The sequence below is a fragment of the Eurypyga helias genome, unplaced genomic scaffold (genome assembly GCF_000690775.1).
Source record: "Eurypyga helias isolate BGI_N326 unplaced genomic scaffold, ASM69077v1 scaffold34141, whole genome shotgun sequence".
NCBI lineage: Eukaryota > Metazoa > Chordata > Aves > Eurypygiformes > Eurypygidae > Eurypyga > Eurypyga helias.
The window spans coordinates 5,912-20,670 of NW_010233325.1; the positions used below are offsets into that span (position 1 = coordinate 5,912).

Below are 14,759 nucleotides of genomic sequence, written 5' to 3' on the forward strand. Positions count from 1 at the left end.
ATCTGGTTGATAGCAATACTCCAGAAAGGTAGAAAATATAAATTGAATAATTTCAGACAGCAGAAAATTGAATCTGGATCTTTACTTTTTAAGAAAAGTACTTTAATTTATGAGCTGTTATAGAAAAGAGGTGCTGCAGGCAGCTCTAATTTCTTTTCTTGGGACAAGAAGTTTAAAAAGAAACAAAGTTGCGTAAATATCAGAAATGGGTTTCACATGTAAATCTAGAGTTCCCTTGAACTGCAGTTTGAGTAAACTGCCTGAAGCTGGAAGAATGTGGCATTGAAGGCAACCTCCTGTTCAGTACTTCTCTTGTGACAAGCTGTGGGCAACTTTTTGTTTAGCGTGGTTGCTTGGTAGCCTGCACTCTGTGGTGCCCGTGTTCTCCAGTGTCAGGAGTCTAGAAGTAAAGAGTAGATTTTTAGGCAAGGCTAGTGCCGTCCTTATGCCCATCTTACGTTATGAAGTAAGTGTATCAGTGTTCAGTGTATCAGTGGTTCACCTTGTACTAGACAATTAACATGCTCTGGATCCTATTTGGGTGCTACTTCACGATAAGTAACTTGCTTTGCGACCTCCTCTGATTACGGTTTTAGTGTGAACTTAATGAGTAGGATCCAGATCATTAAGTGACTATCCACTCAAATATGGAAGGGCTGGAAGGCGTGTCCTATGAGGGGAGGCTGAGGACTCTGGGCTTTTCACTTTCCATTTTCAGAAAAGGAGGCTGAGAAGGGACCTCATCACTCTGCAGCTTTGTGAGGAGGGGACGTGGAGAGGGAGGTGCAGATCCCTTCTCCCTGGGATCCAGGGATAAGACGTGTGGGAACGGTTCAAAGCTGTGTCAGAGGAAGTTCAGACTGGATTTCAGGAAGTGTTTCTTTACTGAGAAGGTGGCCAAACCCTGGAAGAGGCTTCCTGGAGAGTTGGTCGATGCCCCAGGCCTGTCAGTGTTCAGGAGGCCCTTAGTGACCTGCTTTAACTCTTGGTTTTTAATAGTGTGCTTTAGCTTTTAACTTTAACCTGTGGTCAGGCAGTTGGACTCGATGATTGTTGTGGATCCCTTCCAACTGAAATACTCTGTTCTGTGAAGATAACATTTTCCTGGAGTCATTGTTTGTTGTACTCTTATTTCTTGTTTCAGCTTTTGACTGCATTTGAACATGCGGTGAACTCTGCTGACGCTGTTCCTAGTGAAGACCACCAAAATCTTTACAAGGACTTTATTCAGTGCTTGTCAAAAGTAAGGTTATGTTACTCTATCTTCATGAGTGAACAGATGTGATATCCCACACCTGATGATTCACACAAATAACTATTTACTTTCTTCCTTTCAAGTTTCCTCATGAAACGGGGAGGTTGGAAAAGGCCTGTAATGATATGATGGCTTTGTATCCCACCGTGAGTTATCCTTTAGAAGTACTTTGCTTGCACTTTGTTCAGTCAGGTGAGTAGGATGGATTTAGACATTTTGGAGGCTTAAATTATTTCTGCTATAGTTAGTTTTGTGACAATCTTTTTACAAGTTTTTACCTGTTGTGATGTAAAACAAGTGCACTATTTACTTCTGTGTTTTATTTCTGCCTGTCTGGAAATGAAAAGTGTTTGGTCCTATCATTTGCTGTTTCCTAGCTTTAACTGGGTGTTGACTCTCTACATTGGCAAAAAACTTGTGAGAGTTAAGTACAACTCTGCTAATGGACGAAGTTGCAAAGAAAGAACGCCTTACAAAACTCAAAAGCAGCCTTGGATACGTGGATAAATGAAGGATAGCTTCTTCAGCATGAAAGAGGGAATGGGGAATGTGAATCAGTGTTCTAAGGCTGAGGATGGTCTACATTTAAGTTAATCTTGACACTGAAAATCTCTCATGCTGAAAAAACTAAACAGACGTTTATGAAACTTTCTTCAAAAGAATGCCTTTTGAATAGGGAATAAACAAGCCTGTTCAGATATTTGCTCTAAGTAGAAAAGGAGAATCTGAGGGGAAAAAAAATACCATGGTGTGTTGAATATTGCAGGGATCTCAACACATTTGCTATTTTCAGTAGTTCACTAAACAATGTTGCAGTAATGTTGGACACTTTCTCAGTGTTTTCAAAGCTAATTACTAAATTTTGATCTTTCATTTTATTGTTTAAGGCATCAGAAGTTGGTTTTACTTCTTTAAAAAAAAAAAAAAAAGAAAATCAGAGAAAAAAACCCAAACTCTGGTTTATAATAACTTTCAGCTTAGGTAGAAGAATGCCTTTTCCAGTTTCGAAGGTAGGCTTCATGAAATCATGTAGCAACCTACAACAGGGGAGACTTTTCACTTTGATTTGAAAGGATGAAGACAAACGAAGCCCAGACTCTCATTTCCACGTGACAATGCTTTACAGTTTGGAGAAACATGCAGAAACTAATTTCTAAAGGAAAAGGAGCATGTGGTTAGCACAGTTCTTATATACCAATGTTCTGACAACATCTCATCATCCCACAGCCATCTTGGGGAGGGGAGGATGATGCTTAGGTTTTAGTGAGGCTGTTTGTTTACGTCTGAGTCATTCCAACCATGTCATAGACCTTCCTGCCCCAAACCTGTGGGCTTGTAACTCAGATGCATTATGGGTCACTTTTACTAAATGCAAATCAAAGGCAACTTTTCTGTCAAATGAGTCCCTAGTTTTTTTTGTGTTTTTTTTTTTTTAAGGAAGACAGTAGTTCAAACACTTCTGCTGCAAGTCACAACAGTTGCTTTAAGCAGGGGCTGCCAAATCTACAATCACAGCTAAACACAAGCTTCAGGTGTTAGTGGCAGCAGTTGAAATTAAGCCAAGACGCTGTTGTTTCACTGCAAGACTTTTCAGCAGGCTCACCGCAAATTTGTGGGCACACAAGGCTGGCTCTGGAAGGAAATTATCTTCATTTACTTGTGGCAGATTTTGACATGTGGGCATCCAGCTGGGCTTGCGTGGGACGTGTGTGAAGGAATTAGTTTTTATTAATGCAGGAAGTATACTTCTAGTAATTTAGCATGAGTGGTTAAAAATCCAGGTTTCAGACTGACAGTTTACTTCGGTTGGTAGTACTAGGTATTTAGATTGCTGCGTGTTTTTGGGGGTTTGGTTTTGTGGTGGAGTGTAAATATGTAATACCTTTAGAAAACAGTTTAGCTGCTAAATTCATTACTTTGATCTCAAAGGATAAGGGTCGTATTTATGTAGATAAGGTAGGGTATTGCATTTTTTTTTTTTTAAATTTAAAACTATAAAATATTTCTTTCACTGTAACCAGGTACTTTGTCGGAAGAAGCCATGAGCTGTTTTGATAGGCTTTTGGAGATGGATGCAGGTAGCGGTCCAGGCATCATTGGTTTGGGTATAAAATGCCTCCAAGAAAAGAAATACAAGGAGGCTGTTAAGAGTCTTACTGAAGGTAAATGCATGATATGTGAGGTATGTAAATGTGTAAATATATGAGGTAAGTGTATGAGGTATAAGTAGTCTGAAATTTAAACATCAGCTTGTTTATGCTGGATATATCTTACACTTCCATAGTACATTGCCAGTTCTAAGAATAGCTAGATTTTTAAAAGAATACTTAACACTTTCTCTGATCGGCATTGAAATCTTTTAGAATATAGTTTAAAGTATAACACCTCTGTTTTCGTTGCTGTTATAGTCAGCTCTGCAGTATTTTAGTGTGATCAATTTTAAACTTTTTTTTAACCTGACTGTTACTGGGGAAATAGCTAGATGAAGCAGTGAATACAGCAGTAGCAATTAATGAAGGAATGTGGAATTTATAAAGTAAAATGTAACACAGTTTCTCTAATCTAGTCACTGCATTTCTGTACCTCAACAAAGATGACTTCACTTGAAAGTTACATCACTTTAAGACCTCTTTAACACTTACATGGGGTAAACAATTATATTGTGTATCTAAAGAGAAATATTGGAGGAATTTTTTTTTTTTTTACTGTAGCCAGATTTGTTGAAGAGTTGGCTCACTAATCTGTAATTATTTTGCTTGTATTGAAATAGCAAAGCTCTTTGAAAATTACTCATAAGTATGCTTGTAGGAAAATTGGACTTTCCACTCTCACTGTGCTGGCCATGGAAAATTCAAAACAGCTTATTGAGGGTAAATAAGCATCTGGGATCTCAGCAATCGTGAGTCAATCAGGCTGTGCTGTGATATCCCATATCCTTTCACCCAAGTTTAGAATAAGATTGTTTCTAAATTTGGATTTCGGAGAATTCTTCAGTGGCTTACCCACAGTGAAATAACATGTCTTGCTGAAATAAATCTGAAATAAAAAAATGTTACGGGTTTAAGAGGAGTAAGTCTTCCACGGAAAACAAATTCTTCTAGTTTAAGTGGCCATTGGATGTTTCAACAAAACATGCATCCTGTTTTTGACAAAAGACACATATCCCAAATGGTTTTATTTATTTGTTTTTACTTCTACATGTGATACTCTGCTCATGAAGGGGAGAATGCAAAAGGCAAGGCTCTTGGTATCAGCAGAAATGGATAAAGTTTGGAAATATGTCTCCCAGTAAGCCAAGTGTTTGCATCTTGGGTTTTGAAACTTAAAGACATTATTTGGTAGTAATATATGTATCTCAGAAGATTCAAATTCAGTTTTATTACTGAATCTTTAATTAAGGCAAGTTTATCAAGAAGTTTCACTGAAACCCTGTTGCCATCATTTTTTTGCTGTCTTGAAGTTCTGTAGGATTTTCCTGATTTCTGAGACAAACTTCATAAAGCTGTCTACAGGCTGCTGACGTTCATGTCTGATCAAAGCGAAGGAGTTCTTCCTTTTGAAACAGAAGTGCACCTGAAGCCAGTGTTGTATATTACCTAACTGTTCCCCCTTCTTTTCTGCTGATGTATGTTACATGCAAACTTAAGCCTAACAGAAGCTTACATGCTTCTTAGTCTTTGCTTTACTGCATGGAGTTTTGTATGTCTAAAGCAGTTTAAAATACAACTCAAAGGAAAAATTAACTGCAGGTCTCACTGTCTGATTGATAGTGTGTTTTTGAGGCATCATATGGTAACACAGCATCTGTCAGCTAATGTCTTTGCAGCCTTAATCAAGTTCTTGTAGTGCCTTTTTTTAAACACTTTCTTTTATTAGGTTTGCAGAAGACTAGCCAGTGTCCAGCAGCATGGCGTTATTTGGCAGAGGCGCAGATGAAAATTCACAAGCACAGGGATGCTGTCCTGTCCTGCAATCAAGGTAACTCTCTGCTAATTGAAAGAGCAGCTGCAGGGGTACACTTCAGTGTTCAGCCAGTGTAGCCTTTGCATAGTCGGTCTGAGTTAGCAGCATAGTCTGTTGATTTTTGCAGTCTCATGGCCTGTGCTGCTGTTCCCTGCTTCTCTTGGGTTATGACAGCTGAAAAGCACCATGTGCTGCTTAGTTTCAGGAAACAAGAAAATAACTTGGTGAATCCGAATCGGAAAGCTGTGTGATGGTTAATATTTAGAAGGTTTGCATGTTCTGATGTGCTTTTTCAGCTGGTGCTTGACCAACTCTGCTGAACAGCAGATAACTGCCTGAAACCACCAGGGTAGGTACCACAAATTTTTAGTGTAGTAGACTCCGTATTTAGACTTAAAAGATAAGATTTTAATCAAGTTAATGTAAAATGCAGAAATGCTGCATAGTACAACTGCATCTCAAGAAACCTCACTGTGAGTGCAAACCTTCATTTGTGCTAGTTGGGCACCATGGCAGTTGTTAAGGTCTAATCTGAATAGACCCATTATTGGATGGTTACACTTGAAGGAGCAGCCAAAGTGTACTTCTTTCTGACATGGACAAATGCAACAAAAAACTTCTCAAGAAAGACTTGTAGAGGTAAAAGTATGCACACCTGGCTAAACAGTTGGGGAAATTATTAAAAGCAAGGGGAAGTACCTGCCAGCAAGGGAGATTCAAAAGAGCTATAAATTTCGGTGGAAGAAATGTAAAAACAGAACAAAGTAGGTGAAAAGACCTTTATTGCAGAAGGAGTGAAAACGAGGTGGTTCTTTTCCCATCTGTGTTCAGTGTGGAAGAGCTCAGGGTGACTTCTACACCATGACCCTTGTTTTCAAGGGATTCATCACACAACTTGTCTGTGATTGTAGCATTAATAGACATTGCTATAAAACAAGACAAGAAAAATTGGCATTAAGGAAGTGTGAGATATTGACCTAGGAATTGACTGAGGGCCCTAAAGATTAAATTGCTGAAGTACTAAGTGGTTTATATAGCTGCTTGCTTAAACTGTCTTGCCACCCAAATGCTTAGAGGTAGGTAACATGACCCTAACTTTTATAAAGGGTTATAGGAAAGATCAGGGAAACCACCAGCAAGTCTGGTATCTGTAGTGGTTATGTTAGTTAAACTGAAAAGCAAAGTTAAGGAATTTATGTAGAAAAATTATTTGGGGGGATAGACAGCATGACATTTGTAAAGTAAAGCTATTTTTAAGAACTCCCTGAAGGAGTTTACGAGCACATGTGTAAAGGAGTTGTGGTACAGTCTAGTGTGATTTCTAGGTGATAATTGACAAGATCTCTTACAAAACTGCTAAGGAGACTAAGCAACCTTGTATAAGAAGTAGAGTTGTAGCGTTGAGTGTTTTCTTGTCAGTTTTAAGTAAGTTAAAAGCTAGAGCACAGTATACTAAGGTTGTTTTTTCAAGATGGAAGGAGGTCTCCCTGATATTTCCACCAGCACTTGTGGTGTTCATTTGCTTTTCTAGTCCTTTATGAATGTTGAGTAGTAAGGTTGTAAAGCTTTCTGCTATTCAAAGCAGACTGAAAAACTAAAAGATTACCAGAGTGGGTAACCAGATGTTAATATAAAATTCCATAGTCTTAAATGCAGAATCATGCAGTTGAGGGAAGAAATGTTCTCATAAAGCTATACTATGGTCTTGTTGAAGTATAGAGCAGAATGGTCTTGGTTTTGTATGAAAATATAGGACTGTGTGTTTCCCCTTGTATGCTTTACAGGCAAGTTGAATATTAGGAATCACAGGTTAGTGAAACAGAGCACTAACATGCAGTTGCTTTAAGAACTTCAGCAGCACCATGAAATCTGTGAGCAGTTTTTGTGTCCATCCACTGCTTCTCAGAAAGAAAATAATAGTAGAAGTTAATAGACTGGTAATAAGGATGAAAAATGCAGCATATGAGAAAAAGTAAGTAGTTTGTAAAGTCCTTTTACAGCCTGGAGAAGAAGTAATTTTGGGATATGTGAAGTTAGAAGTGATGTGGAAGATAAACTAAGTTTTTTGTTTTCCTCTGCGAGTTCTAGGTAGTAAAAAATGAAACAAAAAGCTGGCAGGCTCAGAACAAACAAAATAAGTTTTGTTTCTCAGTCCAAGGTGTAAGTTAAGCTGTTGTGCCTTGCTATGTAGAAGGGTACAGGGTTACCTTTGCACAGGCACAGCATTAAATCCCTGGTTTTAGTAATATTTTTTCTTTAAACACTGAAGTGTAAAGCTACTTTTTTTTGAATGATCATTGTTTCTTCAGGCATAGCTCAGAAAAATGTGGTATTCCATTTATAACGCTAGCAGATAGAAAGCAGTCTCTCCACATGTCTGAACACCTTTCTAAAATTGATTCAACTTTTGAACTTGAAACAATAGGAATTTTACAGAAAAATTTCTTCATCATGGGGGAGAGCAGTCAAAAAAATTGTTCAATTAAGTGGTGCTCTATTAGACTGAAAAATTGTAAGTAACAAGATTTTAAAAAAAAAAATATAGGGAACAGTGGTGTTCTTTGCAGCTCCTTTTTTTTAATTTTTACTTGATGAAACTTTTCTCTTGTCAACAGCTCTCAAGGCTCTTGGAACTCTTGAGGGTCCTGGTCTTCGGTGGAAGAACCTTACCCTTAAGTTGAAAGCAGAGGCTTTGATTGAAGTACCTGATGCTGATGCTGCAGAAGAAGCCATTCAAGCACTTGAACAGGTATTTTCATTGACTAAAATGTACATATTTTTTTATTTTAAGAAGTGCTCTCATCTCTCTGTACCAAAAACTCGAGCTATGTATTTCTCCCCTTGCCTCCATTTTTCATTCTGTGTGGTTTAGGCAACTCCTACCAGCTACAGTGTAATCCAAACACTCCTTCCTTCTCTGTTTGTTGTGGTGGGTTTTTTTTTTTTGTTTTGTTTTTTAGACTTTGATAGAACTCTTTCACTCATAATTCTAATTTTAGAAGCTGTCACTTTTGGTCTGTCTGAATATTTTCATGTCTTTGTCTTCATGAAGTCTCACTTCTTTTGACACCTTTGACTTCTTAATCTGGGGAGAGAATAACTTGGTTTTGTCTATTACTTGGTTTTCTAGATTGTGGATGCAAGCAGTGATCCAGTGATTTTAGCTATCAGAGGTCAGGCTTGCCTAAAGAAAGGTTTAATGGATCAAGCTTCAAAGGTTAGTGCTGTACTGCCATTCCTGTGAGCTAAATAGAATTCTTGGTTGCATAGAGGAAATAACTGAGAAAGAATCATGCCCTTTTGCAGATTTCACAAGAGCTTCTGTTGTCACACCCTGACCTGACTGAGTCCCATGCTCTAGAGGGTTTCATCCACTATTCCCAAAAAAACTACGAACAGGCGGAAAAAAGGTAGATTTTTTTTGTTTTTTCATTCCTCTAACAGGGAAATATAGGGGGAGAATAGAACATAGTATTTTGCTGCTTTTGAGAGTTTGTCTGATATCTCTTCCTTTTATTTAGTTTTCTGAATGCTATTGAAAGAAAGGCCGAAACTGCAGTGTATCATCAGTACCTGGGTCTCACATACTGGTTCATGAGGGACGAGACAAAAAAAGACAAAGGAAAAGCACTCACTCAGTTCTTGAAGGTAAAGGCTGCTTTAACTGTTCCTGTAGAATTAGTGTTTTCCTCTATCAGCAGTGAAACCTGGAAAATACACTGACTGGGATGACACACTTGAATATTGTCCTTTTAAACATTTACAAGACTCCAGAACCTGTAAACCAAGTTCAGTTGTGCAGAATAGCATTGCAGGGAACTGTGCAATTACCTAGAGTCTCCCTGCTTTTGTTTTCCTCTTTACCTAATTCTTGATGCCTTTGATGTAGTCAAAAGTAGTGGTGATTTTCTCAGAGTCACTCCTTGAGGGCCATACAGTTGAGGGCTCTAGCTGACCAGCGTAGATCTTTACAGACATTTTGAAATGGGGAGGGAGAATTCAAAGTGGAAGAAAGTGTGGAAGAAAAAAAAGATAAGAATGCTGTTAGTTTCAATGTCTGTCCAAGGAAGTAAGTCTGCAAAGCCCCACAGTTTATATACTTTTCCTAATATTCGGCTTTTTTGGTGGTTGTGGCTTTTTGTCTGAACACAGGTAAGAATATGGATCCAAAAGACTTAATCTGACATCTTTATTTGCAACATGGGAGTATATAAAATAAGAGTCTAGACATAGTAAACTCACCACATAGCTTCATGGTAGGTGTTGGCAGCTCAAATCATTGCCTACTATTTGCACATCAATAACAGCAGAGTATACTGGAGAATGTAGTTGAAGTGAACAATACTTTCAGTTCTAAAACATTTTACAGTGGCTTTTTTTAAGTTATTATAGGATCATAGAGTCACAGAATGGTTTGGTTGGAAGGGACCTTAAAGATCATCTAGTTCCAACCCCCCTGCCATGGGCAGGGACACCTTCCACTAGACTAGGGTACTCAAAGCTGTTTTCTGCTGCTTGGGGATCTGAGTTTAAGTATAAACAAATCTGCTAAGTATATCTAAAAAGGAATTTGAACTTTAGAGAAGGCTGGAGTAAATTGTGATTTAATATGGTAAGAGTATGAGGATAATGTTTGAAACAGTAGAGCATGAAAATGATGGCATGTGGTGAGGAATTATTTTCTCCTAACACAACTAGCTTGCTAGTTCTTCATGAACAGATGCTTTGTGTCATGAGTTTTGTAGCAGAGGCTGCAGATATTGAACGCTCAAGTAATCTCTGAAATCTTAAATTGAAGTTTGACTATTGAGATGTATCTCACAGGGAATTTAAGCAGAGATTGAACAAGTAATTATCACTGGACCTGTCCATCATATAATCATATCAGTATAATCCTTCAAAATGTTGTCTTATATTCTGTTCATATTTTCTTATAGGCTGCAAAATTGGACAGCTACTTGGGAAGTGTCTTTTGTTATTTAGGTAACTACTACAGAGATGTTGCTGGAGACAAAAGTAGAGCCCGTGGTTGCTATAAAAAGGCTTTTGAACTGGATGAAACTGATGAAGAATCCGGAACAGCAGCGGTAGACTTAAGCATGGAACTTGGAGACATGGTATTGTACATTCAAGGCTTTGGATTACTGCTGTTTTGTTTTTCTGTTAGTCCTGCGCTTTGAGGAATCACTTCAGACTTCGTCTGTATTTGGGAATGGGATCTGAAAACAGGTGTTCTGTCATTGCTTAGTAGTTTCCATAGTTGGACCTGCTTCAATTTTATGTTCCAATTCCAAGTTAAATCTGTCTGGGAAGAAGGGTAGGGGAACCAAGCATAACTTTGCGTTCATCACATGTATGATCTAGATGAAGGGTTTTTTCAGTAGGGAAGATGAAGAAAAAGTTAATTTTCTTCTCATATTTGACTTGTGCCACTTCTTTTCTCCATCCTCCACCTTGCTTCTTTCAGTAAAAGCATACAAAGTCATCAGTGTCTTAAAATATATTTATTGTACAGCATTGTCTAACAAGTTCTTGCCCTATGATATTACAGAGCAAGTGTAAGCCATAATTTGACAAACTCCACTGGCACGTGTGGAAAGTCAGTCTAAGTGTCTGACGGTGCAAATACTTGTATACTTCTGTATCTTTAACCAAATAAAAAAAATACTCTCTACAAAGCTGCAGGAGCTACTGTCTGTTTGCAAAGATAGGTACATAAGAATCCTGTCATTAGATGAGGTAATTTCCCCCTCTACTCTGCCAATCAGCCTTCCAGCTTTAAAAACCTTCTGTAACATTACTTCATTACAGTAACTAACAGATTAGACAGTGGGATGGTCTGCTAGATTGGGAGTTGTCTTAAACAAGAACTTTGTTCTTTACATATACAGGTATTTACTAACCTGGCATTTTTGGTGCTTTGTTAGGACACTGCCCTGTCAATCCTGAACGAAGTAACTGAAAAAGCGAGCACTGGTACGGCAAAATGGGCCTGGCTTCATCGTGGACTTTACTACCTGAGAACTGATCAGCCGTCACAGGCAGTGGCTGAGTAAGAGAACTAGTGGTTGGTTTAAGTCATTTTGTATAAATCCCAATAAAACAGGCTTTGATTTTTTAGCAATATTTGAAAATAAGTTAGCTGATAGTAGGATGGCTTGTACTAAACAATGGGAAATGGGTCTGAGGAAGCTGTGCCTGTCTTCAGTTCTAGATTTAGCTCAATGTGGTCTTTCCAACGTAGTGGTGTTCCATACAAAGAAGCCTGGTGGCAGGTATAGACTGAATAATGAGCCATGATGAGTCAACATCTCAACTTGTAGAATGGTCTCTGAAGATGAGAACACTACTATGCTGTATTTATAAGTTCTGTATAATTGTGTGTTTGTGTTCTGAGACTGTATAATGCAAGGAAATTGTTTACATTAATGGGTATCATCTTTTATTTAAATAAATGTGTATCTTTATATTTAGTTTGCAGGCAGCTGTCAGGGCTGATCCAAAGGATTCCATCTGCTGGGAGTCTCTAGGAGAAGCTTACCTCGGCAGAGGTAGCTATTCAACAGCTCTGAAATCCTTCAGGAAAGCAAGTGAGCTGAACCCAGGGCTCGTGTACAGCATTTACAGTGCTGCAGCAGTTGAGCAGCTTCTAGGCAGATATGAAAATGCTATAGCTACCTATCAACAAATCTTAAAGGAGACAGAAGATTATGTGCCTGCACTGAAAGGTAATATGTTTGAATTTGATTGTGTTAACTCTTTCTCTCTCTACACACTGTCATGCTTCCGTCTTGTGGAGCGGTTCTTCATGTATTGAACTTTTCCTGTGTGGAAGGATAGGGCTGGATTTTGGGTATGTGATCGACTTCATGAAAGCTAATGTGTAGTAGCCTGCAAATAGTAGAAGAATGCTCAAATCATGCTGCATGAGAGTGATTATTTCTTTTCCAAGTAAGCATGAAAGGTAGTTATTCCTGTGGAGTTACCAGGCCAAATGAGTAGAAGACTTGAAGATAGAGGAGTCTAGCTAACAGTGTTGCAGTTTCACCTAAGCAGTCAAACAGTGGCCCAAGGGGCAATGGAGTCAGCTTCAGAGAGGTGGGCTACACTAATTTTCTGCTGCTTCTGGCCATGAGTTCCTCACTTTTTGTGTTAGCCGTGCTGATTCAGACCCCTGTGAGCTGCTTCAGGTGATGAAAAATAGCAGTGAAGTCTCCCGAGGGCTCTCACCAGTGCTGGAGGTGGTGATGGTAGAGTTCTTCAGTATGTAACTAAGAGCAGAGGGAAATGAGGGAATTGGATCTCCTTTCTGATGATGGAACTGTGATTCTCAAGATAGGTAATATTGGGTCAGTATAACGTTTTGATAGCCAATGAACAACTGTTTGGTTAACATTCTCCCTGCCACTTAGTCTTCACTCATTCTCACCCCCTCCATCTGAAACAGATGCTGTTTGCTGATAGGTATTGGTATGAACTTTTGTTAGTGTTCTTTTGTGATGTGTAAGGCCTTTTGATTTTTGGGTGAATGTAGGCTGTTTCTTGTAAGAGTAAGTCAGAAGTGTTGGGTTACTCTTGCAACAGTTAAGCTTTTCATCTGAAAGGGCGTTAGGATGGTTGTCCCTCTACCTCCTCCTGCATAATTTTGTCACTTGCAGTTTGTCAAACTAAAGCGACATGGCAAAAGTTCCATGATGGGGTTGGAGGGTATTGCAGATAGGCAGTTTTACTGGTTGTTGGGCAAGAAAGCAACAGCTGATGGCAGCAGCAGTTTGCAAAGGTCTTGTGTAGAAGTGCCTATGACTTTTTTTAGTGTATGTAGGTGACAGCTACAGTGTGACCTGGAATAAAAGGCTTAGAGGACATAAGCACACGGTATCAAGGTTTCATCCCCTCGTCAGTTGACTGCATACTTATTCTTTTCTTAAATCTCCTAAATCTTCTCTCATAATCCTTCTCATCCTACTCTCTGATTTGTTAGCTCTGGATCCTACTTTCAGTCCCAAAACAGTCTTCACCCTCTCAGAGACTGTTTAGTGTTGGTCTGTTTGCTATCATTTCTGGACCTTCTTAAAACTCTCTGAAACATACATCAGTGTACTTTGCTACTGTTCTGATCAGTTTAGAGAGTTCCTAAATCGAGTGTTTGGAAGCATAGTCTCCTACTAGGTGAGAGAAAACTGAACTGATGTTACTTGAACAGATCTTTCAGATGTATTTCTCTGCTATTAAATTGTATGGTTATTCTGCCTCTGCCCCAGGATATTGCTCCAGGGTATCTTTTAATATACAACCTTGAGGAGTAAAATCAATTTTGTTTTTAGATTACAAAGCTTCCTGATATCTGTGAAGTTCATGATCTTCGAACTTATGCGTGGTCAAGACAAATACCTAGTTGGGTCAAGATAAAGATGCTTGCAAAACATGACCACTGTGATTAGTAGTTTGGTGTAGGTACAGGGTATGATAGCATGAGGAGGGTAGCTTCAGAACAGTGCCAACGATACTGAGAATGAATGGTACTCATAGCCAGTGCCTTACTGCCAGACAGAATCACTGCTGGTGCCAGCAAGAGTATAAACCCAGCAGTTATCTTGTTGGTTCCAAAATGCTAGAAATTTTGGCATTAAATGCAGTTCCTTTTTTAACAGTTGGATTTATTTACATATGAAGTAAATTCTTAACATAAATAGGATTAAACAATGTTGATTTTAGGTCTTCAGAAGTCTTCCCCTTTTGCCTGCCTTGACATTCATTCTTTCTGTGTTTTGACAATGATTTTTTGACTCGTGAACTGAAAGTTGATATATTTTTTCAAAGACTTAGCTAATATTTGAGGACAAACCCAAAGCTTAAATGATATGCTTTTTATAGTGAATTAGATTTATTTTAATATGCAAATTACACTGCAGTTCCCACTTGACAGGACAGGCCAAAGCAATGTCCCTGTTGTGAGCACTGTAGGTATTTTGATTTTGCCATAGCATGTGCAGGGTATAAATCGTTATGTCAAGCAGATCACTGAGCAGGCTTCCACCCTCCCGCCCCACCTCCTTTATCAAGCATGTCGTAAAAGCAGCTATTTTCATAGAGAACTTTTTCTCTTCTTTTCAGGACTTGGTGAGTGCTATCTCTTGCTGGCAAGATCAGCCCTTGATAACTGTTTTGATAGGAAGGCTATGGATTACATAGAGCAGGCTCTTGAATCTTTTACAAGGTTAGTACTAAATACTCTGTTATTTAATTTCCACTTGGGATTGTGGGTTAATAGGTTGAATAAGAGTTAAGTATTTGAATATTTTCAGTTAAACTAGATCTAATGGATCAGTCTTTTAATGTAGAAGCAAGAATGTGCTAACTGAAAATGGTTTGAGTATTGTGTTCTGGACTTAGGACATTTAAATGAACGGGTAATTATAGAAGGGTTTTTTTTTCTATTTAAAGATACAGTCATTTGATTATAACACAATTGTTAAATGAGACACAGTTCTCTCCAACTGTCTTCCTGTATTTATGGGGCTAGGAGGAGGGGATTTCTACC

General features: G+C 38.5%; 1 protein-coding gene across 1 annotated transcript in view; it reads left to right on the forward strand.

The window, feature by feature from the left end:
* Positions 1 to 14,435, forward strand: part of LOC104517143 (tetratricopeptide repeat protein 37-like) — a gene marked incomplete at its 3' end in the record, with an annotated part of 19,206 nt that extends 4,771 nt beyond the window's left edge. Inside the window, exons 6-17 of the mRNA XM_010161709.1 lie at positions 1,145 to 1,243; positions 1,339 to 1,447; positions 3,277 to 3,417; positions 5,132 to 5,233; positions 7,834 to 7,967; positions 8,349 to 8,435; positions 8,525 to 8,628; positions 8,740 to 8,866; positions 10,156 to 10,335; positions 11,146 to 11,270; positions 11,693 to 11,946; positions 14,333 to 14,435. Coding sequence (XP_010160011.1) covers positions 1,145 to 1,243; positions 1,339 to 1,447; positions 3,277 to 3,417; positions 5,132 to 5,233; positions 7,834 to 7,967; positions 8,349 to 8,435; positions 8,525 to 8,628; positions 8,740 to 8,866; positions 10,156 to 10,335; positions 11,146 to 11,270; positions 11,693 to 11,946; positions 14,333 to 14,435 — 1,565 coding nt within the window. The remainder of the gene's footprint in view (positions 1 to 1,144; positions 1,244 to 1,338; positions 1,448 to 3,276; positions 3,418 to 5,131; positions 5,234 to 7,833; positions 7,968 to 8,348; positions 8,436 to 8,524; positions 8,629 to 8,739; positions 8,867 to 10,155; positions 10,336 to 11,145; positions 11,271 to 11,692; positions 11,947 to 14,332) is intronic.
* Between the last annotated feature and the right edge of the window lie 324 nt (positions 14,436 to 14,759).